Source organism: Chinchilla lanigera, unplaced genomic scaffold (assembly GCF_000276665.1).
Source record: "Chinchilla lanigera isolate Chin_1 unplaced genomic scaffold, ChiLan1.0 scaffold00052, whole genome shotgun sequence".
NCBI lineage: Eukaryota > Metazoa > Chordata > Mammalia > Rodentia > Chinchillidae > Chinchilla > Chinchilla lanigera.
Window position 1 is genome coordinate 10178729 of NW_004955453.1, and position 24073 is coordinate 10202801.

At 44.8% G+C, this 24073-nt stretch overlaps 1 protein-coding gene and 1 long non-coding RNA gene across 4 annotated transcripts in view; one reads left to right on the top strand and one right to left on the bottom strand.

Annotated features, from left to right (window-relative positions):
• Nucleotides 1-1059: 1059 nt before the first annotated feature.
• LOC102020878 lies at nt 1060-4546 on the bottom strand. 2 transcript variants are annotated; one of them, XR_262725.2, is made up of 4 exons: nt 4040-4546; nt 3184-3305; nt 2753-2856; nt 1060-1743 (listed from the first exon to the last, which is right to left on the bottom strand). It is a non-coding gene; the product is annotated as an uncharacterized LOC102020878 (long non-coding RNA). The 2 variants fall into 2 exon arrangements; XR_262726.2 differs by lacking the exon at nt 3184-3305.
• A 365-nt stretch (nt 4547-4911) lies between these two features.
• Nucleotides 4912-24073, top strand: part of Ap1s3 (adaptor-related protein complex 1, sigma 3 subunit) — a 58556-nt gene continuing 39394 nt past the window's right edge. For both annotated transcript variants that reach the window (XM_005395487.2, XM_013519980.1), the window contains exon 1: nt 4912-5090. In XM_005395487.2, the coding sequence (XP_005395544.1) occupies nt 5088-5090 (3 nt within the window). In that variant the 5' untranslated portion in view covers nt 4912-5087. The remainder of the gene's footprint in view (nt 5091-24073) is intronic.

Consider the following 24073-nt stretch of genomic DNA (forward strand, 5'->3'; position numbering starts at 1 on the left):
GCTGGGGTGACCAGTGTGCACCACCACACTTGGTTACAGCCATCTGATTCTCGACAAAAAGGCTAAAGGCATAGACTGAAGAAAAGATGCCCCTTGAACACGCAGTGGTGTTGAAACTAGTTAGCTACATGTAGAAGATTAAAGCTAGACCCTTATCCCTCACTCTGTACAAAGATAAATTTGAAATGGATCAATGACCTGAAACTCAGATGCAAGATCTGAAATTTTGAAACTGCTAGAGAAAAACATAGGGGAAATGCTTCATGATCTAGGCTCAGGCAGGCACTTGTTGACTAGGACTCAGACTGGCTTTCCTAACTTTTTTTTTTGGTACTGGGAATTAAACTCAGGACCTTGCACTTGCCAGGCACGTGCTTGTGCCACTGAGCTATATCCCTGGCCTAGACTGGCTTTCTTGATGCAACCTGCTAGGGCTTTCCTGCTTGGGATACAGCACCTGTTTCTTCTTCATCCATGTCCACGGCTGCACTCTTCCCCGCTTCCAGGCCAGCATAACTCCTACTCATGCTTCAGGTCTCAGTTTACACGTCCTGCCCCGGGGAAACTTGCCCTGATATGCTTATGTCTAGGATCCTCTGGGCATCAGGGACAACCCAAGCTGGCTCAGGCAACCAAAAAGTTCAGGATTGGCTTCAGGCTTGATCCAGGCTTCAAAAAGCATCACCAGGACTTGCTTCTTTTCTCCACCCATTGGTCAGGCAGTCTCGAAGCTGGCTCCTTCGAGAAGCTCATTCTTATGGAGCTAACACGGCTGCACCTGCCTCAGCTTCCTCCTGCACATTCAGACCTAGGAGGAAGAGAGGATGTGCTTCTCCAAGAGTGCTCCAGGAAATTTCCCAGGACTTAGTCTCATTGGTTTGGTTCCTTCACCGGGCACATGGCTACTTTTGAACCAAGCACTGTTGAAAGAAAAATGATAGGCAGGCCTGGGTCATATGCCACCCTTCAAGGTAGAAGTTCATGTGTGAGTTGTGTCCTCAGACTCAGACGTAAAACGGCAGAAAGTGAGGAAATGGATCTTGGAGAGACAACTCTGCTCGGCATTTCTTTATTCCGTGTTTACAGGGCGCCTGATCCTTTTACAGCATTTGTGAAAATTACATGTTTACGCGTGTAATTTATTTAATAGCACCTTCCCCATCACAATGTTCATTCACTTGGAGAGGGGCGATGTCTTCTTTTTTCACTGTTCTGTGACCAATGGAAAGCACAGTTCTCGGCATAGAGTAGATGCTCAATAAGTATCTGTTCAATAACTGCTGCCAAAAATAGAACAATCGGATGCAGAATAGTACCTATGGTAGGTGTCTCAGTGCAGTCGTGTGGCTGTAAGCAACTCCCCGGGGCTGGTTTGTACAGGGAGAACAGAAATGTATTTCTCACAGTTCTTGAGGCTGCAAGGCCAGGACCCAGATGCCGGTAGCTTTGGTGTTTGATGAGGGCTCAGTCCCCCTTTCAAGGTGGCCCTAGACATGCTGCACCCTCTGGAGGGGACTCATGGTGTAGCCTATAAACTATTTCCCTCCAGCCCTTTTATAAGGCAGAGCGTTCAGCCTTAATTACATCCCCACAGACCCCGCCTCTGGGGACTCCCACAGGAAGCACCAAGTTTTGCAGGAGTTGGGGAGGAGACACATTCAAACCATAGCAGGAGGATTCCAATTTTTCTTTAAACAACAAAACCTCTTCCTCTCCTTCCCTGGAAGCCCACACAGCACAAACCTGAAAAGAAAGACATGAGCTATGACAGCAGGTATTTCTTGATGGCAAAATTAGGAATGAGGTTTTAGAAATTAACACATTTTACACATTTTCCAAATCTACAATGAACTCATATTATTGTGTAATTGAACAACTTCTGGAAGCATGCTCTAGAAACAGATCGGTGGTCTTCCTCTACTGGGAATAAATATGCTGTTTTGAAAAGGAAAGGGAGTTTCTGAGGCGCAGGAGGCCTGGAGGTAGAAGTTCTACCCTGATGCGATGAATTCACCTGGAGACCAGGAGCCCCCGTGGGAGTGCTGTTCGCTTGAGACATTCATAGGAAGGCAGCAAGGAACAGCTGAGCCAGGTTGCACTGAAACACGTGTGTTGCTGGAAGGCAGGGCGCAAACATTCTGAAGCGCCCCCTCTTCTGCTTCTTTCATTGTTTTAAACTCACAGCTTGCTCCTCCGCAGTTTCTGAAAAGTTCATAGTATCTTGGTGGACAGACTCCCACTTCACTTTTCTGGACCACATCTCTAATTTGATCATCTCCTCTGCTGTGACTCCGGGGTGGCTTTCACTGCATTTTCTCTGTACCTCACGTTAATAAATATTTATGGACTGGGATCTGCGAAGTGAATCTCCTACATCAAACTGACCAGTGCCAGAGCATTGTATGGTGAGTAAACCACAAGCTCTGGCTCAGAAACAACCCACGCTGGACCTTGTCACGGGATGTGGCCAGGGAAATCCTTGCTGCCGCTGCCAAGGGCTCTCCTGGGTTGAGGTCTGTGGGTCCTTTCTAAGGTTGGCCTGACCATTAGTGGGCCCCAGAGGGAGGCAGGAATTCCGAAGGGGGTGAAGATGGGAAAGGGAGGTCAAAGTGAAAAAAGGAAGTTATTCTGCAGAGAACTGAACACCGGATAAACACTGCTTTGTTTCCACCTCAGTGTCCTAAGTAGGCCTGCCAGATGCGGGGCTCCTGGGGAAATCGGCTTGGGTTCAGTTCCTTGAGTCCAGGCTTACCTTGGCCTGTGCTTAGCTGTCTCAGCCTATGCTGGGCCTGCCGCCTCGGAGCCGCAGGCTGTCATCCCCACAGTGAGCACAGTGCCTCTTTTCTGGTGGCTTATCTGGAGGGCAGGAACGATCACCTATGTGAAGTGTCCAGTCCGCAGCAGGGCTCTCTCTTAGGATGACTGGGTGTGGTGTGAGCATAGGGAGGAAAGAACCCACCCAGGAGGCGGAGGCACGAGGACCGCCATGAGCCCCAACAGCACAGACTCCATTTAAAAAAAATCTAGGTGGGAGAATGCCCACTGTCCATTTCAGCAAGGTCAAGCAGGAAGACAGAGGATGCTAATAGTTTCTAAGTTAAACTCCCTCTTTCCCTAAGCCCACTCTCTCCAGCGCAGGCCACACAGGAGGGGAACTTTCTCCTGCTTTAATCTTTGACTCACCTGCCTGACAAGAGCACTGAGAGGTGTGTAGTTGAAGCCTCATCGTTAGGGACACCATCTCTGTCCTGCTAGCTATAATCCCTCTGGGTGCTTACCATAGGCTCAGGAAGACGAATGCAGAGCTATGGGGCACAAAGGTTAGAGAGCAGGGTGAAGCCAAAGCTCTGTGTGTGTGGGAGCTTGTGGGAATAGTGCAGGAATTTAGAATGCAGCTTTCTAAAATTCCATTCTCTTTCAAGATGAAAACTCATCCTGTAGCCTCTGAGGGCTTTCGGTTTGTTTGCTTTTGTGGTAACCTGGATTGAACTCTGCCACTGGGCTACATCCCAGCCCTTTACATTTACTTAGAGATAGGGTCTCCCTGGTCACCCAGACTGGCCTTGAACTTTTGATCTTCCTGCCTCAGCCTCACAAGTAGCTGGGATTACCGGCAGGATCCAACTTCCCCTCCTAGCTCTAGTATGGAGATTAACTGTCCAGTCCTTTTCCAGTGCCCCTGCAGATGCTCCCCTCCAGGTTTGAAAGGGTTGTCAGAGCGCGCGGTGGGCTTTTGGGGACTCCTCAGTCGCTGCCGCCCTACCCTTGGTTCAGTTGCAGCCCAGAAGGCCCATGCCTGGGGCTCTGGTCACCTCTCAGGCCTCTTGTCACTGAACTCCAGCCACACAGGCTTTCTCTGGGTCTCTGAGATGGACAACTCTTTATCCCCGTGAGAGGATGGCTCCTCCCATCCGAGTCCTCTGTTACTTGGTGGTGGTGTGAAGGGCTTCGGCGACCGCCCAGCTAAGTTATTACAGCTTCCGAGCCCACCCTTGGCTCTCCTTCCTAGCAGCCACTTGCTTTGCCATCATTTATTTACCAGTTTATTGCGCGCCGCCCCACAGGACACTGTGAGCCCGGGGAAGGAGGAAGGCCGTTGTGTGCTGCTGGCGGGTCCCCCAGGGCTCCTGCAGGGCCCCGCGCAGAGCGAATTCGGCTGGTGTTTGTGACGGGAATGCTGAGCCCTCTCTTTAGCTATCTGACGAAAACAGTCTGCTCCCGCCCCGGCCCCCCCCTCAAACTCTGCACTCAAAACTCCGGGTACAACTTACGGGCGTGGAGATGCCCAACACCTCAGATTAAGATCCTAGAAAATCAAGCGGAGGAGCAGAATTAGAAAACCGGGCTTTGACGCACAATGCTTAGGAGAGAGCCTTTGCGAGGGGTTGCGGGGAGGTGGTTTGAAATGCGGGGCGTTCTGGGCTTGCAGAGACTGTAGTGTACAATACGAGCTGTGCACGGAGAAGGTAAAGAGCTTCTACGTCCCGCGGCTGTGCCAGCTGCTCCCTCCCTACACCGGCGAGGGTCCTAAGCGAATCAGGAAGTAGCTTGGCCAGGGCTGCTGGGCGTCTGTCGAGCGGCACAGGACACACCGGAGCGGCAGGTCCGGGAAAGCTCACTGCGGCCGCCCTGGGCGCGGGGCTGCAGGTGAAGCTGCGCGCTGCTGGACCCCGGGCGCCGGGAGCGCGCATCGGCGCAGAGGAGGAGCGCGCGCAGGTGGCTGCGCACCTGTGGCGGCCGGGGGCGTGGCCGGGGGCGTGGCCCGGAGGGGCGTGGCCGGGAAAGTGGGGCGAAGGGAGCAAGGCGGGAGGACAAAAGAGGAGGAGGAAGTGGAGCGAGCGAGGAGCAGGAGGAGCGCGGAGGAGGAAGAGGAAGAGGAAGAGGAGCGGGAGCGATGGGGAGGAGGTGAAGGGAGGAAGAGGAGGGGGCGGGGCGAGGGCGGAGCCAGCGAACTTTCCGTTCGGGGCATTGTGGGAAGCAGCCATGGTCTGAGCGGGCACTCACCTGCCAGCCCCGCGGGCTCCTGCGCTCCGCTCCGCCCTCGCTCGCCCGCGTCCGAGCCGGGCAGGGGCGGCGGCCGGGCCACCATGGTGAGTTCTCCCGGCGGGGACGCGGGCGCCGCGGCTCCATTCATCCGACCGCGATCGCTGAGGGCTCAGTCTGTGCGGGCTCCAGCGCCGGGGAGGTCGCGGGCGCCTGGGGATCCCCGGCCCCCGGGGAGCTGAGGTCCAGGAGGATGCGCAGGGAAGCGGGTGTGCAGCGGACAAGAACTCCGGAGAGTGAGGGCGCGCTCTGAAGTCCCCAGCACAGCCCGGGGAGGGCCGGCAACTTTTGATGCAGCGGAGGCCTCTTTGCAGGAGGCGACGTTCGAGCTGCTGGAGGTCCCCGAGGGGCGCTGCAGCCCTAGGGATTAGCAACAGCCCAGGGGCGGACGCCTCCCGCGCGGGTGGCAGGCGAGGGAGCGGGCCCTGGGGAGGCGGGTCCTGGGAAAAAGAAGTAAGGAGTTTTTGGTTTTTGCTTCGACCCAGTGGGGAGCCCTGGGAGTGTTTTAACAAGAACTTTGACCTTGACTTTTTAAAGATCCCTTTGGCAGTTAGAGAACGGGGTGTGTGTGTGTTTGGTTTAAGGGGTGGGTATCGGGCTCAAGGTGGAACTAGGAGGCCGGTGACAGTGCTGCTCTTGGGAGCGGTGTCCTGCCCTGCACCAGGAGGAAGTGGGAGCCCAGGCTCCCCTTTGCCTATCTTCTGCTGGCGCGTTGTTTGATGAGTGCAGTGATGTGAACAGCACCATCCCACTTCCCCAGCGGCGCTCACTTCCCAAATCCGCCCAAGAGGAGTGATCTGCAGCAGGTGGCCGCACTCTAGGGGGCAGGAGGCGCTGGGTGGGGCCAGCAGGTTGATGGACAGGTAGAGCTGCCCAGTGTCCAGCAGCTGATGGTAGGACCACCGAGGCAAGTTCCCGGGAGAGAGGCCCACAGGCCCATTTTGTTTGTGTGTATATATCGTGATGCAAAAAGGAGGCTGTGAATAATGGAGCAGCTCTCTTGGCTTGCTCAAGTTTCTCAAGGAACGAGGTGACAGTGTGCCCAAGCCACCAGCTGAGTTGCCTAGTGGAGCACAGAAGGAGGCCCCGGAGTCTCTGAGCACCCAAGAGCGGCTTCCGTCCTGTAGGCTGGGGCAGGGTCCGTGAGGCAAGGACCCCGCGCAGACAGCACCTGGTGAGGGTCTTATTTTTCCCGGTTGGTGTCATAATGAAATGATCTCCACCTTTTCTGTACCAGGGAGACGCTGTTACTGAGCGCTTGTGATAAGTCACTGGAGACGGCCGACTTCCTGTGTTCCGATATCATTCCATCTTTGCAGCAGACAGTTGAGGCTGCTGTGCTCCGCAGTCTCCCTGCTCTGAGCTGCCCCAGGAGTGCTCAGCTTCGGTCTCTCTGCCTCAGTTTATTCCACCGGGATAATAATTACTCCTGACTCATAAGGCTGGGGTTCTCAAAGCACAGCCTGGGTACCCTTGAGGAGTCCCCACGACTTTTTCTTCAGGTCTTCAAGGTCAAGACTATTTTTGTAATGACACAGACATATTATTTGTTCTTTTTATTCGCATATCTTGAGCCCACAGGACTCGAAGTAGCACAACAAATCTGATGCAGTAGAACTGTCTTCTGTTAGGCCAGACATTAAGAAGGTTTGCAAACATGTGACAGTGCCACTCGTTTTACTACTTTCTTGTTTTTCCTTTTGAAAAACAGTGGTTGTACAAATGCTATTCGTGTTAATGTATGATAGGTTTGTTATTATTTTTAAATGAATTAATACTGACAGTTTTTTGTTTTAATTTCTAATACAGTAAATATGAATTGATATAAGCACATAAACGAAAAGATCTTTGCAGCCCGGGGGGCGGGGAGGGAGGGGAGCCTTTGATTTTTAAGAGTTTCCAAGCTGGGTGTGGTAAGCATGCCTGTAATCCCACCATTCTGGGAGGCTGAGGCAGGAAGATCACATGTTTGGGGCCAGCCTGGGCAGCTTAGTGATTTAGCAAGACCCTATCTCAAAAACAAAAAAAGAGTCTAAAATGTTTCCTAATCAATGCCACAGAGCACAGAGCCATGACAGGGGGAGGGGAGCACAGGCCAGACCATGTGCAAACACTTCCAGGCAGCTTCCCTCACAGTGTGCGTGCAGCGGGCAGACCTCTCATCTGTTACTGCTGTTCAGGGTGGGAAAGACCCTCCCAGCAGCACTGGTGCCCAGCCCTCTTTGTTTAGGGGTACTCTGTGATTCTCCGTGCTCCCCTGCTGCTTTCTGGATTCCCGAATGGACCATTTTGCTAAGAAAAGGGAAGATGCTTGCTGCTTCCGGCCCGGTGCTCTGCGCAGAAACTGCGTCTTGCGTCCTTGGTGTGAGCAAGCCTGGTTTCTTATCTCGAATCTGTTCAGGTTGGCGGAGCCCTGTTTGCATCTGAATCATTCTGTTTAAGTCAACTATGTACACTATTTTATCTTGTCCCCACTTGAAAACCCCTTACCTTGGAAAACAGTGTGAGGCCTAGGGTGCTCCAGAAACCTAAGTGTGCCTAAAACCTTCCTAGGAAGAATCTGCTGGTGAAAGCTTACCCGAGGTGATGGAGGAAGAAGAAGGATTTTGTTGTCATTGTTTCTTTATTTGTCCTTTAGGGAGATGACTGTGGAGATGGATAAAGTGATAGTTGAGGGGCCTTAGAGACACCTTTAATAAAAATGCAAGTGGACTTCAACTTAAGCTGTCCTTGTGCTTCTGCAAAGATGAGGTGACTTTTAAACCATGTTGTGAGCAAAATAGAGGGATCATTCACTGGAAGAAACTCAAAGAGTGACCCTTTTGGAAATATGAATAATCATCTCTTGGTGTTGTGAATTCAGTTCTCACCATATATGTGCTTTGCATTAGGCTAAAAATTCAAGGATTATGTGTGCGACTTAAAATCTAACTTCAGAGAGAAGTAACCGTGAAGCCAGTTCTTTATCAGATTCACATGAGTTGAAAACAGCCTAAACGTACCCTTCTCCTAAATCAGATCGTAAAAAAAGCTTCCCTCGTTCATTGTAATTTCAAGTTACACAGAAATAGGAAGGGTGCCAGGAAGGTGCAGACGTGAGGGTGGAGGAAGAGAACCTGGAACCTGCAGCCTCTGCCCTGCCCCTCTGCCCAGGATGGCAGTTTCACTGCGGCTTAAATGAATTGTCATAAGTATGTAGTTATTTTGGCAGCTTAAATTCCAGTTTGAGGGTGAAGGAATCCATTAGAGTAATGAGGCTGCCCTCCTCTGGGGCTTGGTCTGGGCCGCTGGCCAGCAGTGAGTGTGTGGTAGGGGGCTGGGAGTAGGGGAGAGAAATGACCTTTTGTGGGGTTTTCACTTGTCCTAAGCTCCCTTTTCCCCAACAGGCTCTTCTCCCAGCACCACTGAGACTTGTATTAGCCTTCTGGGTTGCTTGTTGTTTGTTTGTGAATGCTGTCAACATCTTGCAGTTTCTGTATGGTAAGCAACTGGAAACAAACCACCTGTACACTGGGTATTTGCTGTACTCAGCTACCAATGTGTATTCCTTGGCTCCCTGTGAGTTACTATTTTATTACTGGCTAAGACCTAAGAGGTAAAATTCTCCCTATTATAGGTAAGATTCCCCTTTCTACATAGAGAGAGGGAGAGTCATAGACAGAGACAAAGACACACACAGAGACTGAGACTCTTTTAAGGGGTAAATGGCAAGAGATAAACACTTCTTGATGTTTGGGTGAATCATTTCTTCAATTTCATCGTCTAGTTATCATAGCTAGAGCTGCTTCTGGAGAGCTGAGACTTCCTGTGGTTTATTTTTCCAGAGACTTGCCCTTGCCTCTCTTGCAGAATCTCCACTTTTGAAATATATTCTCCTTCTCTGACATCACTTCCTGATGGAGTTCTGTTTCTCCTGATGTATCTTGGCCACTTACTTGTCCAGGGAAATTTCCTTCACACACCTGGAAGCTCCCAGATCCTGTAACAAAAAAGAATGTACATGGATAACAGAAGCAAATGCTCCTAAAATTTTCTCTAGCCAGCAAGCCAACCAACTAGAGAAATGTCCTAAAGTGTGACTCAACAGCAAGGTAAAATAAGAATTCTGACAGCACAGGGGAAAACTGGAGATAGTTCCTGTTAGAAATACAATGGCCTTGACCTCCATGAGGAAGCTGGCCTCTGAAAAAAAATCTCTGCCGAAGTCCCAAACCTGTGTATTTTCTGATAGGTGGAGCTGGGTTCTGAAACTGTTTGAAGTGGTTTTTGAAAACCGCCCAGGGAAAAATAAGATGATCACTCAGTCTTCCAGTGCGATGGGGCATGGAAGTAAAGTATGTTCAGTCAAGAATAAGAACATGAAGGGTTCTATATGATAATGAGCTGGCTGGATCTTTTCTGGCAGGATTTTAGTACTGAAAGGAAACAATTGGTACACGTTGCAGTTTGGTAGACAGTTAAATGCTATAGGGGTCTTCCTTCCACACTGGGTACTGCGTAGTGAAGAGGAGGACCTAACACCAAGGTTTGCTAATTGGGGTTCCCGTACACCGTCTGAGTACTCATTCTTTTTGAGGGGGAACGTGAAGGGCTGAACACAAGTCAACCTTGGAATGTTGTTTAGATTTAGAAGGAAATATTTTTTCGTTAAGGCACAAGTATATTTGGGCCCCAGATGCAAAATTTACTCACACTGTACCGTTCTAAAATATAGCTTGTTTGTGCATATCTGCTTAAGGCTAACATGCCAGGCTGACTGAGGCTCCGTGCCTTTGCAGCTGTTGGCTCGGTGGATAGGAAAATTTGAGAGACTGTGTTTAGGACAGGAGACAGCAAACTTTCTCAGGAAAAGGGCCATTGGTTATATTTTAGGCTTTGTGGACCCTGTAGACTCTGTTATTATTGCTGTGTTGTAGAGTGAAGCAAGCCATAGACAACATACTTATGGATGGGGTGTGTTTTAATAAAACTTTATGAACAACAACAAGTGGAGGGCCAGAGGTGGCATATAGGCTGTAGTTTCTTGATTCATATTCTAAGGTAGCTTACTAAGTCATTCATTTATGAATGAATGAATAAATAAATTGGGGATCTGCCCCATGACAGGCAGGTCTGACTATATAATTTGTGGCACCTAGTTCAATATGAAAACATAAGGTCTGTCGTTCAAAAGATATGGAGAATTTTAAGACATTGATGGTGGAGCACTAAGCCAAGCGCTCCGTGCGGTGACCCAGAAGCCTCCTTGGCTCCCATTGGTGGTGGTTAGTTCTCTAAGTTCTGTGAATATGTTGGCTTAGTCACACAGGAGAGGAATTCACTACTGAGTACCGGTCAGTCAGAGCATCATCCTGACTTCATCCCATGGGAAGTTGCAGATGTTTTGAGGCAGGTGATGTGGGGGCCCCAGACATGGCACTTGGGTGGGGAAGAGCATTGGTTTTGGTGGCTCCTTCAGCCCAAGGAGCAGGGCCGTTCCTTCAGCGGCTCAGCCACTTCTGGAGCCAGTTATGACCATGCAGAAAGCCTTCAAGCCCTATCCATCTCCGGCCTTTGTTTTCACTTTGGGGGCTGTGTGAGCCCTGGGCGTGGGATATGAGTTTTCTCCAGCCCCTCCTGGCTTTCTCCGTTCAGAAAGATGTGCTGTAATTTATTGGCTTTGGTCCTGTGTGTTATTGCTTTGTGTAAAACTTCTTGAAGGGTATGCAAGAAGGCAGTTATTTCTCACAAGGGCTCCAGGAATCTGATGTGGTAAAAAGATTTATTTTTAACTTGTATATTCTTTTAGATACTTCAGTTTTTACTGTTTGCATATAAGACATTTTAAACTAACATGAAAAATGACTTTTAAAGTAGTGTCCTTTATATTACTCCAGAAAACACTGTTTGCTTTGTTCCCTGTGCTCTGTAAACTCCTAGGTTTGGGAATGTCTGAAATTGGGATGGAAGCAGAAAAAGCCCCTTAAAGCACAGACACATACATACACATATAAATATGTGCACAGTCTCACGCACACATATATGTGCACAAACACACTATCATCTATTAGCTAACCTACATTGGGCTCTTGGCCAGACCCCCAGGATTCTTGAATGTTCCTTGTTCCTTCTTTTTTTTTTAATTTAAATTTGAGACAGAGTCTCCCTACACAGTTCATGCTAGACTTGAACTCATGTAGCCCAACTTGCAGTGCTCCTCCTGCCTCAGCCCCTCAAGTCTTGGGATTAGAGGCATCAGCCACTCCACCAGGCATGCTTGTGTGTGTGTGTGTGTGTGTGTGTGTGTGTGTGTGTGTGTGCGTGTGTGTGCAATAAAGTACTTCTTATTTTCAGTTTCCTTACTGAAGTCAGGTCTCTAATTTCAGGTCTGCAGCATGAACCGTGTCCTTCAAAGTCCATTTGGTCTATGGTTACAATGCTTTAAACATGCAGATACTCTAGTCCATAGGAACAGGGTCTTCACCAAAAACTAAAAGGGGAGGCTTAAATATATGTAACAAAGCAAGTCTGTCCCTCTGATTGATTGACTTTAACAGAGTTTCTTTTGTTTCATTGCTAGCCTCTTAACAAATTTTATTTGCAACCAAAGACATCTTTTTCAAGGTAGAAAGTCCCTAGGGACAGATTTTTAATGAGTGCTGAGTAGGGAGAAGGAGGAAGAAAATGAAAATTCTTCACAAACATTTAAGTGGTCATTACACGAGGAGGTTGAGTTTAGCATATTAAGCACAGTGTGTTGAACAAAGTTAAAAATAATTTCACATTAAGAAAGATCAAATAAGCATCACTATGAAATAGGAATGGGGTCTCAAGTTATTAATGTTTTATTCAGCATCAAAGTCGTACTGAAAATTGCCTGGAAATTTAGGTATTTCAAGTATCATTTTTTTCCCTCTCCTTAGGTGATTTAAAATAGAACATAATAATAGTCTGTCCCTTGGAGGACTCCAGGGAAAATCCATTGACAACATATTTACTGTAGGAAAAAAATTATTCCAGCAACAAAAAGGTGTCTTGGTAGATTCAACGCTGATTACTCTGTCTTGGGGAAATGAGAAATATAAGTACTACTATAGTTATCATATTTTAGAGTATTTTCTGCTTGTACATCCTTGTGTTCTTGGTTACAAGCAAAGAAAAGCCCACAAGTGAAAATATGTCATTTGGTTACAGGAGACACCTCTTGTTGAGGAGAAATTTCTCACATGCATTGCAAACGAAGCAAGTGGACAATTAAGCTCTAAAGTGTGTTGCTCAGATTATATAATGGCAGGAACCCAGTGGATGAAAAGAAAGGGACTCACAGGAGAGATGACCTCGGGCTGAGCCTGGAAGGACAAAGTGGCCGTACCCTCTGATTTTTAGGAGACTGCGGGCCTGCCTGGGAGTCAGGGATGTGTGTGAGTGGGAAGGGCTTAGTGAGAGCAGTATGAAGACAGGGCCTGTTCTTCAGCAATTTTAAATCCTGGAGGACAGCTGGGTGAAGGTCCACGCCGTGGAAGTATTTTCTCGTGGACCCTCCCATCTACATCCTTTTTCCCCAGCCAAACCCATTAGGAAATTACTTATCCAGTATTATCATTTCTCACAAGTGGATTTTTTAGGTAACTTTTTATAACAACTTTTAAAAAAATGTAATGTTTTAAAAATAATAGTAAATATTAAGCACCCGCGAAAAGGGGTCAAAGGTAGCTGAGGCTTGTCCAAAGTGGGGAAGGGCTTTACTCTGGTCAACTGCGTGGTTCTGGGGACAGCCATGCCTCCTGGGCAGACAAAGCTCAACGCTGCTGCCACTGCAGGGTATTTGGCTGTCTGTGTGTGCACTTGTCTTGGAGTAGATTTAGTTCCTTGTGTAGCTCTAAGAGACAATGACTGTTGTCCCACTGCAGTATCCTATGTGTCTGTCCCCAGCCAGCACTTTTCCTCTGGCATGTTAGTGTTTGTGTTTGAGATGGGGAGCTTGTTTTTCTTTAACTTCATCCATTTCTAAAAACTGACAAAAACTGAGCACACACCTGTAATCCCAGCATTCAGGAGACTGAGGCAGGAGGATCGCTGTGAGTTTGGGGCCAAATAACTAAAAAAAAAATGACAAAAAGGAAACACCATATGATATTTTGATATATATAAGCATTGCAGAATGGCTAAATCAAACTAACATATATGCATCACCTCAAATAATTATCATTTTGTGTGTATGTGTGGTGAGAACTTTAAGATCTGCTCTTTTAGCAGTTTTCAATTATACACACATTGTTAGTAAGTATAGTCACACTGCTGTACAGCTGATCTCTTGAACTTACTACTTTCCTCCTATCAGCCCCTGGTGACTGTATTCTAGCACTCTGCTTCTAGGACTTCGTCTTTTCTAGATTTTGCATGAAACCGATATCCTAGAGTATTTGCTCTTCTGTGCTTCTTTTATTTCATCTAACACAATGTCCTCCTGGTTTATCAACATAGTTTATAAATAACAGGACTTTCTTGATTTTTTTTTTTTAGTTTTTAAAAGACTGACTAGTATTCTATTGGGCATATGTACCACATTTTAAAAGTTTATCTGTTGATGGAAACTTGGGTTATTTCCATTGCTTGATTATCATGGGTACAGTTGCAGTGGATATGGGGGTGCAGATGTCTATTCAATGTACTGATTTCATTTTCTTTAGCTATATACTCAGTTGGAATTGCTGGCTCATATATGGTGGTTCTATTTTAATTTTTTTGAGGGAATCCATGTAGTTCTCCATAATGGCTATACTTATATTCTTTTCAGCAGGGTAGCAGTGATCCCATCTCTGCAACCATTTGCTAATAGTACTTCTACTCTTTGTCTTTTTGGTACCAACCTTCCAATCTTACTCTGGCTTCCGATCTGCATTTCTGTGGTGATTGGTAATGTTGAACATTTTTGTTTTTGTATGCCCATTGGCTGTCTTTATGTCTTCTTTTGAGAACTGTCTGTTTAGGCACTTCACCCATTTTCCGATCTGGTTATCTGTTTTCTTACTATGGAGTTGTTTAGGTTCTTTATATATATATATATTAGGTATTAACCCCTTATATACGGTTCACAAAAATTTACTCTTATTCAATGGGTTGTGGCTTTTCTTTATTGCTTATTTCTTTTGTGGTGCAGAAGCTTTTTAGTTTGATGTAACAGGGGAGTTTGTTCCACTAGCAGCTTACGAACATCAATAGAAAGACAGAAGAGAATTTGTTGGAGAGAGTGTTGGGCTGGAAGCTAAGGAGACCCAGGTTCAGTACTCAGCTTCACCAACAGCTTCATCAGATCCCTCCACTGACCCAGGGTCTGTCCTTGGCTGTCAAATGAGAAGAATGAGGGCCTGAGATAGAATCTTAAAATCCTTTCTGGCTCTGACACTCTGTAATTGGCTGGGAGAACACAATAATAGACCTCTCCAAGCCTGACGTATGTGATTTTCTCAGTGTGTCAGAATTGGAAGCACAGCTGGCCTCATGCGAAATTGTTGATCTGTGGGGCTGAGGATTTAGTTCAGCGGCACAGAGCCTGCCTGGCAAGCGCAAGGTCATGAGTTCAGTTCCTGGTACTGGAAATATCCCCCCGCCCCCCCAAAGAAATTGTTGATCTATGTACCTACTTGTTGTGGTTCCCCGGGGGGCTTGGCTCTTCCCCGTGCAGCCAGCAGGTGGATTTCTGTGTCTAGCTGCTGGCACGAAGGCCCCACACCAGCACAGATATGTGTGGCTGTGTTTTTAGGCCGGGGTAGTTTACATATGTATCTGTGTGTGTGTGTCTAGCCACCATAGTCAGTACAATTTTGGCTTCAGTCAGGTGAAGTGTTAAAGCACAGCCCTATTATCTTGCTTCAGATCCACCTTTATTGAACACTTACCAGCACTGAGGTTATTAAGAGATGCAATGTTAACAAAACCATTAACTATGCTTCTGTTCTTATGGGGAGCAAAACAGCCGTAAATGGGATAATTTGTCCCCCGTTCAAAACCCTGAACTTCTCTTGAGAACATGGAAGATGAAAGTGTTGTAGCGGTAAGTTCTGAGAGTCTTGAAAACATGTTACAGATGTGGAGCATATTTCGGACATGGGGAGCAAGGTGCAACTGGGGTGGTGAGGTGGGTTTGGGCAAGCTGTGCCTCGGCGTCTGCGAGAGGGTTGGCTTGGCTTGGGAGTGGGCTCAGAAAACTCCTTTCCCTCCCACAGACTCCTAAGAAATCCGGGTCCTGAGAAAAAGTGGAATCATTCGGTAGGTGTTGAGTGACAGGCGATTTTATCCTTGTATTTGTCTGGAGGACAGTCCAGAAAGTGCTTTTCAGAATTACCACTTCCCAAATCTAACATTTTATATTGTTTTGTCTACATTATATAAATTATACAACCACATCCATTTTCTAGAAAAACTCAAACCTATCTTCGCCTATGGCCATTTGAAAGGCACTTCAGGCAATAAATACTTAATGTACAGCTTTGTGTCAACCTATGCTTATTAAACTAGAAACCACTAATTTTTTTCCTATGTCTTTTTGAGATAGGGTGACACTATACAGTTCAGGCTGTCCTTGAGCTCACTTTGTAGCCCAGGCTGGCCTTGAACTCACAGTGATCCTCCTGCCTCAGCTTCCCAAATGCTGGGATTATAGGCATGCGCCACCATGCCTGGTAAAACCACTAATTCTATTTAACAATAATTTGTTTTAAAACTTTAATGGATTGGATGTGAAAATTTCAACTCTGGTGCCTGTATAAAGCATTTGGATAAAGACCTTCATCCTCTGTCAATTGTAAGATTAACTCTCAGTCTGAGAAAAAACCTGGGTGAGTCTAGAAATAATCGGCTTGTCTCATTTCTTAGTGAATTAATATCAAAAGTGCCTCTTAAGTCATGATAGAAAATACTTTTTTGGAGCAACCAGCTTAGCAAACATTATGCCAACAAAATTTGTACATAAATCAGTCTCATGGTCAAAATTTTGATACTTTAAAAACCACATTAAATTTTTTAAACAAGAATCACACCAGATTTTTCAATAAAACAGCTTTTAAATTCCATTTCTTCCTGAGCTAATTTTTACAACCTGTGCATGTGCTAGTACTTTTATCACTTTGGAGTTCAAAGAGCAGAATACATTGCAATAAATGTTTGCAACATGAATGCTTCTAGACTTTCGATTTAAAATTATTCTGTACTAGAGTCTTGACTATGGAAGCTAAAAATTTAGGGCCTTCAGTAAAAGTGACCAAAAAAAAAAAAAAAAAAAAAAGATACACAATTCTCTTTTGTTAACTGTGGAATAAGATAATCATAGAGTAGGACTTCCTTTTCCTTACAAAGCACCTTGAAATGGTATTTTTATAATACCCTGGAAAGATTCATAATTAAATACCAGTAGTTTTACTGCCAACTGCCATAATTACTTATGGGTGTCAGTGACTTTATGTTTTATTCTGTTACTATGCATTGCTGAAACTAGTTTGGATTTCTGAATTTTAGAATAAGTATTTTAAATATCTGGCAAGAAAAAGAAGTGAGGAAATAGTGTGTTTTTCTCTGTAGGGACATGTAAAGAATGATTATTTGCAGCAGAAGGGATCTGAAAACATATATTCACCCTTGAAAAAACTTCATGTAATTTGACTGGCAGGACTTGTGTAAAATAAACAAATAGACAGACAGGCAAGTATTCAGAACTCAAGGTGTTGAGTCTGTCTGCACCATGTGGTGCTGCCATGACTACAGAGTGGGTCAGTGGCGGTGTAGATTTGGTTCTTGCTATGTTGCCTGTGTGCAGAGAGCTAGAAGCTACCGGGTCGAGAGCAGGTGCTCTTTACCGTACTGTTTTCCCTCCACCACACCCGCTTGTAAGGGTAGAAGAAGGCCCTGAAAGGAATCATGTCATGGGCTTTGAGTTCACGTCAAGTAATTAGCCTTGGAGTTACTTTAATCACAATTAAAAAATAGTACCAAGCTGTTTTCCCATAACTAAAGTTTAAGTGTATGGCCATTAAATAATATTATCTTCAAAATGGATTGTAGTTAAGTTTTCTAAGATAAGAACAACTTTGAAAATCTGAAAATTTCTGGGCCTTTCCTCTACAGCAATGATTTTAGATCCAAATTTTGTATATACTTTCAGGCAGTCTATAGAAAACCCCTTTTCTTCCAGATTATCCTTGGACCTTGGCATTTTTAAAAATAAAACTGAATTGTCCAACCTGCATTCAGAATCTAACCATGCCACCTGTATTTTAATGATCCTGGAAAAGCCTTTTGGGTCAACAACTTAGCTAACTTTCTTGCTTGTTTTTTTCTTTTATTACTTCTTGTTCTACTTCTTCTACTACTACTTCTACTTCTCCTCCTCCTTGTTCTTTCTCTTTCTATTGTTCTCCTTCCTTCTCCTTTTCCTCCTCCTCCTCTTCTTCCTTCTTATCTTTCTTTTTAACTCTAATATAACATATTGCCTCGGTAAGTGGACTAAACAATATAACTCCCCAGCACTATACCTGCCATGCAATAAATCATTTTTACCCATGAATATAATTGTCCTGTGGAATACCATGCTCACTTTAGTTAGTCCACATGTTTGAACCTTCCTGGGAGACAGTCTCCCTGAGAAATTAGATGGCAATCAGAAGCTTTCTTGGGAAAGACTGTAATCAAAGTAGCAAGAGGTAGGGGGTAACTAATTCTTCCCTACTGCTGTAACTCCCAGCTGTTGTATCTGTCTCTACTCCAGGGAAGCAGGTCAACAGCAGATATTCCTAAAACCCAGACCTCTTGCCTGTTTCCATGGAGATGTGCTCACAAATTATTCCTCATCTTTGGCAAGCACCTGCTGTGAACACATCTTTCTTTAGATTGATTTCTGTAGATACATCCAGGAGCCACTTTCTTGTTATCATTCCAGCTGTGTCTGAGTACAACTACCCCACAGTCATGTTGATTGGGCCTTCTGTTCTATAGAGGGCTCATCACACTGGTTATGGGATATGTTATTTAGTTGTCAGGTTATGGGGATGATCTGCAGTTATTTGTGGAGAGTCTGTATTTGTTACACATTGATTTAGCAGAGACTCAGAAGGCTTAGGTTGTGGCCAGCAGCCCAGGGCACTGTATGTATGTGAAGAGAGCATTTGATTGGCAGGAAGGCTGGTGTTAGAATTTTCCTCTGTCACTGCCTGTCTCTGAGCTTAGTCCTTAGCATAGGTGCTGTGAGCACCTCCCCACTGCCTCCTTTTGTATTTGCTGTCTGTTCTGTGCTATGGGCTATCATGACTGGCATGACTTGTGGCTTCTCACATTTCTGGCTTCTCTTAGCAGTGCTGTGCGCTTATGGCCTAGAACCCATCTTGCTCAAAAATAATCTCTAATCTCTGGATTTGCTTTTCACAATTGACCAGGTGAAGTAGTTTTATGTTCATATGCACAGGAAGGGGAAGAATAGTCATCCACTGTCTGTCATAGAGGTTTATTTATTACTTTCATTACTCATTTAACCAATCAACGCAACTGGTGATAAAGTTCATCCTGATGGTACTGTGTTCTGTGGAATGCAGAGTAATGCATGCATAGCAGTGGTTCATGTGTTTGGCTTATTTGTTGTGGAATTAAAAACATATTTAGATTTTGTAGGCAAAACGGACCTAGCATCTTGATTTTTCTTATAGGGTTCATATGTTAGGGAGGCATACTTTCCTTTTAGGTTATATAGTACAACGGATGGTTCGTAAACTTCAGAGGAAAAGTGATTGTTACTTTGGGAGTTGGGTCAGACCCTAAAGAATCATTAGTTGGGTCTGCTTGGAATTAACTAACTCAGTCTCTACACTTTGCTTGGATTGTATCCAAAATCAATCCTGGATACTTTGTCCCAATTCCTTCCAAAGAAAATGTGTCTTAAGCTGGAGCCCAGGACTTAGGCTTTCCACATAAAGAGGCCCAAATGGTGATCCCTTTAGCTTTATAGCAAAACATACTCAAAGGGTTTCCAATGTGGTTTCTGAATGGTGACATTTATTTTCAGAGTCAGCGGTATTGTTCTATTAACCCTATTGGCGGAAAGAATAAAAAGTCTAATTCAAATACTAACTCGCATTCATTTAAAGATTGATCTCTATTTTTCCTGTTGGCCTGAAATCCCTTGTGCAGTTCTAGAACTCTTGTATTTTTAGTTTAACATATAGGCCCCCCCAATTTTTTTTTTTTGTTTGTTTTTTTTTTTTGTTTGAAGTACAACTAAGAGTTTCTGTATTGGGAACAGGAGAATGTTTTGCAAATAATGGATGTTCATGTGATCGGTGAGAATTACATTTGGGGAGTTTGCTAGAGTCTTTGGCGAGTTTTGGCCTGAGGGTAGAGATGGTTTAGGGCTACCTTTCGAGTACAGGAGCAGAAAGGCCACCCCTTGCCAGTGTTTGTTTCCTTACTAAACTTAATTCAGCAGACATCTGTGCACTACATGGGGCAGGACAGAGAATAAAAGGCAGAGAATAGCCAACCACTTCCCACTTCTAAGAGAAACACAGGCAGGTGTGGTGCCTGGTGTCAGCTGGGAACCTCAGCCCCTTCCCTACATTAATACACTACACCTTCTTCTCAGAGTCACAAAAGTGGAGAGCTTCTCAGGCTTGGAAAGTCTAGGCCACTTTTATTTCGGCAGCCCCTGGTATGCGAAAAAAGTGAAGTAACCAAGTAAGTCTGTAGATATTGCAGCACATTTGAAAGCTTTATGCTCAGCAGGTTAGGGATGTGTCATTCGTACCATACTGTGTTCTTTCATTTGGTCTTTTGCGAAAGTGTTTTAAGGATTCATAAAAACGTCAGGACCCACTCTTTGAGCCAGGCTCTGGGTTGGGCAGTGTAACATGTGCTTGCAGGTGCAGGGAGGGTGTCCGTCTTAGCGCAGCATCCGGGATCCTCTGTAACAGCCCAGAGGGTGACACTGTTCTGAGCCTGAGCTCTTTGGGGAGGGGAGGGCTGCCCTTCCCTCTCCCCCTTTTCCTTAAAGGTCACCCTGTGATTCTGCAGCCTTGCTGTCTCCTACACTGGTACTCATTTTTCCATCCTTTGGAAAATTGTTCATAGAAGGATGCAGTGAGTGTGTCGGAGTGGCTTTCGCTCAGCTGTGTCCTGTAGACAGGACTACAGTTGGTGAAAAGGGTTCTTGAGTTGGGGATCTGCTACCAGCCCACCTGACCGCTAAGCCTAGTTCTGCCATTTATGATGTGTAAACTTGGGTGAGTTACTTAGCCTTTCTGAGCCTTAGTTACTTCTTTATTTCTTTCTTTGTGGTGCTGAGGATCAAACCCAGGGCCTCACATATGCTAGGAAAGTGCTTTATTACTGAGTTACACCCCCCACCTGCTTATTTCATCTTAAAGATAGAGAATAATTGTCATCCACCTCGTGTGTGTGTGGTGGGGATAGAGAGATTAAAATACTGTGGCAAAACCCGACACATGGTAATGGATATTGCAAATATTGCACAAATTATGGTTTGTTGTATGACTTATTCCTTCCCCCAGTGCCTTTGTTTACTCTCTTGTCCTTTGGATTGTGGAGATAGTTAAGATCTGTGTGTACAGCATGGTTCTTTCTCTAGGCTTGAATTCTAAACAACAGGGTTTGGCAGTCATAGAACAAATTGCTCCTGGCATTTTGTAACCTGTGTTCTGAGGCCAAAATGGCTGATTATGTGGAAACCTCAGGAGATCCCCAAACTATAACCAGAGCCTCTCAAATTTTACTTCTCATTTTTTTGTCACTACCATTTTTTAGGTCTAGAGTTTCCATGTTTAAAAAGACATCCACAAAATGTGAAAACCACTTCTCTAAGGACAGGGAGTACAAGAGGGAACTGAAATTTCCTCCCCCTACCTCAGCAGCACTCAGACGCACACATATGCCAGTGGGAGGGGAGCTCGGTCAGTGATGTGATTGATGTTACTCTGTGGTACTTGGTTTCTGAGAAGTAGGTAAAAATGCTTCATGACTGCTGACCCTAGAATCCTTCTTTATACCGCATTCTTTTTAAAGAATATATGATTAGCATTGTCATGTAGATAGGACATATGGTGCCAGATAGTTAGAACTGAAAGCAAGCTTAGTAATCCCCCCAGGTTCAGCCTCCAGAGATGCTAGTCAACTTGCATACTCACATAGAAATAGCTGTGGGGAGTCTGAGCTTTTAAGCTCATTTTATACAACTATGGTATATTGCTCTTAAGGCAATTATTTTACTGGCTCAGTACCATCACTTAAAGGACACCAAAAACTACCAAATAATATGTTCAAATTTTCTACACCTTATGTCCTAGAGGCCCCCAGATATAAATCCAAGTTCCACATAACCACTGACTGAGAACATCCCCCAAATGGACAGTTGTATGTAGATAGAAGTGTTTGAACTGGGGCCAAACAACCTGATGAAAAATGGCAGTGAGCTTGATTAGATTTTTCTTCAAAGAAGGTATACAAAGGGTCAGCAAACTCATAGAATCCCTAAATTACTAACCATTAGGGAAGTGCGAATCAAGACAACAGTGGGATGGCACCGTACAACCATTAGGATGACCACTCTCCTAGAAGCAGAAGTAACAAATATTAGTGAGGATGTGAAAAAACGGAAGCCTATGTGCTATGTAAGAACGTAAAACAGGGCTGGGGATTTAGCTCAGGGGCACAACGCCTGCCTGGCAAACATGAGGTCGTGAGTTCGATCCCTGGTACCGGAAATAAAAAAGAAAAAAGAATGTAAAACAACGAAGCCATTGTGAAAAATTAGTATGGCGCTTCCTCAAAAAATTAAACAGAACTGCTGTCTAGCAACTGCACTCCTGGTATAAGCTCCAAAGATTTGAAAGCTGGGGCTTGGAGGTATTTGTACATCTGTGTCAAAGGCAAAAAGTAGTAGCAATCTGATGTCCATTAAAGGATCAGTGGATAAACAAAATGTAGTACCTATGTACATATAATTGAGTATTATTGAGTCTTAGGAAGGAAATTCTGACACAGGACACTATAATATAGATGGATGTTGACCCTGTGCTAAATGAGATAAACTAGTCACAAAGGACAAACAGTATGTAATACCACTTATATGAAGTCCTTAGAATAGTGAGAGTCAGAGCAAAACAAGTAGGGTGGTGTTTGCCTTGGGGAAGGTGAGGGAGGGAGTAGGAGTTATTGAATGATTATGGAGTTTCAGTTTAGGGAGAAGAGGAAAAGCTTTGGGAGTTGGATGATACCAGTGACTATGACTGCCACTAAACTACACTTAAAAATGGTAAACTAGTGCCACTAAACTACACTTAAAAATGGTAAAAGTGATAAAGTTTCTGTTATGTATATTTTATCATAATAAAAATTTAAAAGCCAAAACAATTTTAAGAAGTAGAGTCAAAGATTAAAAAGTTAGTGCTCTTCTTAAAAGAATATTACATTAAAGAGTTTGAGAAGAATTGGTATTAAATTTTCTCTAACTTTCTTATAGAATTTAACTGTCTTTAAAATAAAAACAAGAATATTACAGTGAATGAGTCTATGAGGGAAGAATCACTTAAAGGCTGTAAATGGTCTCTTCTAAAATAGCTAATGACTGCCTAATTTTCTAGGAATTTTTTTATGAATTGCAAACTATGTTGAACATTTTCTGCATGGTAGTTTTTTTTTTTTTTTTTTTTAAGTGGAATAGCTCCTCTTTTCTTTTAGGCCATTACTTTGTGCATTGTTTCAAGAAAGGAAATAATACTATATTTTGGATGAGGTAAAAATCTACCAGCTTTGTATTAAAAAACGACAAAAGAGCTCAGGGAATTGGGATGGGGTCAGGTATCATTTGCTTGCCCTTTGTCATGTATTAAGCTCCTTAATCTAGAGTTTCACTGGTCCAATTGCATTTTTTTTTTGTCAAAAGACAACTGTGTTTGAGGTCAGGATCCCTGTGTTCTCATCCTGAGTCAACAGTTCGCTGAGCCGTGTAACTTTGGGCAAAAGATTCACTCTAGAACCAAGAAGCAAAATCCCTGTAACAGAGAGCTCCTGATGTAGACGTGGAATAAGGACAGTAATGTGTAAGTATAAAACAGTAGATCATAAATACTCTGAAGAAGAATGGTATTGGAGGATTAGGAGTGTTGCAATCAGGTGGTGATGGTGGCGTGGTTTGTATGTGGTTCATCGTAGGCCTTACTAAGAAGTAGAGCTTTGAACAGATTTATTGGGGATGAAGCAGTGACCCCTGAGACATCTGGGGGAGGTGTACTGAGCAGACAGCATAGCTGGTGCAAACGCCCTGAGGTTGAGTGTGCTGGGGGCCTTCGTAAGGTGAGGCAGGGCAAAAGTAGATTGTGATGTGGGAGGAACATGAGGGCCATGTTGAGGGGACCTTGTAGGTCATGCAAGGATTTGTGTGTCCCTCAGAGAGAGTATTTGGAGCAGGCTGTGTCTGTGATGACCAAAGATGAATCAGGTTATTGTACTAGTAGCAGATTGTAAGGAAGCAATTGTTGAGGTGGTTGTTATCCGTTTCCTAGTGTGGTCTGTTTAAACTTCACTAGTCTGCCAAAATTTACTAAAAAATAGTGTTGAGTATTTTGAAAGCTATCAAGGATTTCTAAGGAAATTGAGTTGCCTAAAATTGTTCTCTGGTGCATTAGTCTAGTGTGTGGCAGTATCAGTCATTATTAAGTTCTGCTCTAAGGAAAAGATGAGCCACATAAATTAGGAATCATGCACCCTCAAGCTTTCTAACATCAAAGTCATTGCAAAGAGTCCTTTCAGTGGTTGTTATGGTTTATGTCTAGATGTCCCCCCAAAGCCTCATGTAGGCGTGGAGGTGGCTGAATCTAGAGATTGTGATTGATTCATTGTCTAGTGCTGGGATTATGGGTGTGAGTGCTACACTTGCCCTAGGGCGGGTAGCTTGCATACAATAGAAGGGACAGAAAGAGTCTTCTCTCACACTCCTCCCTTTTTGCTCTTGTTGCTTTTGCTGTCTTCCGCCACCATGATTGTGTGCCCCTCTGCC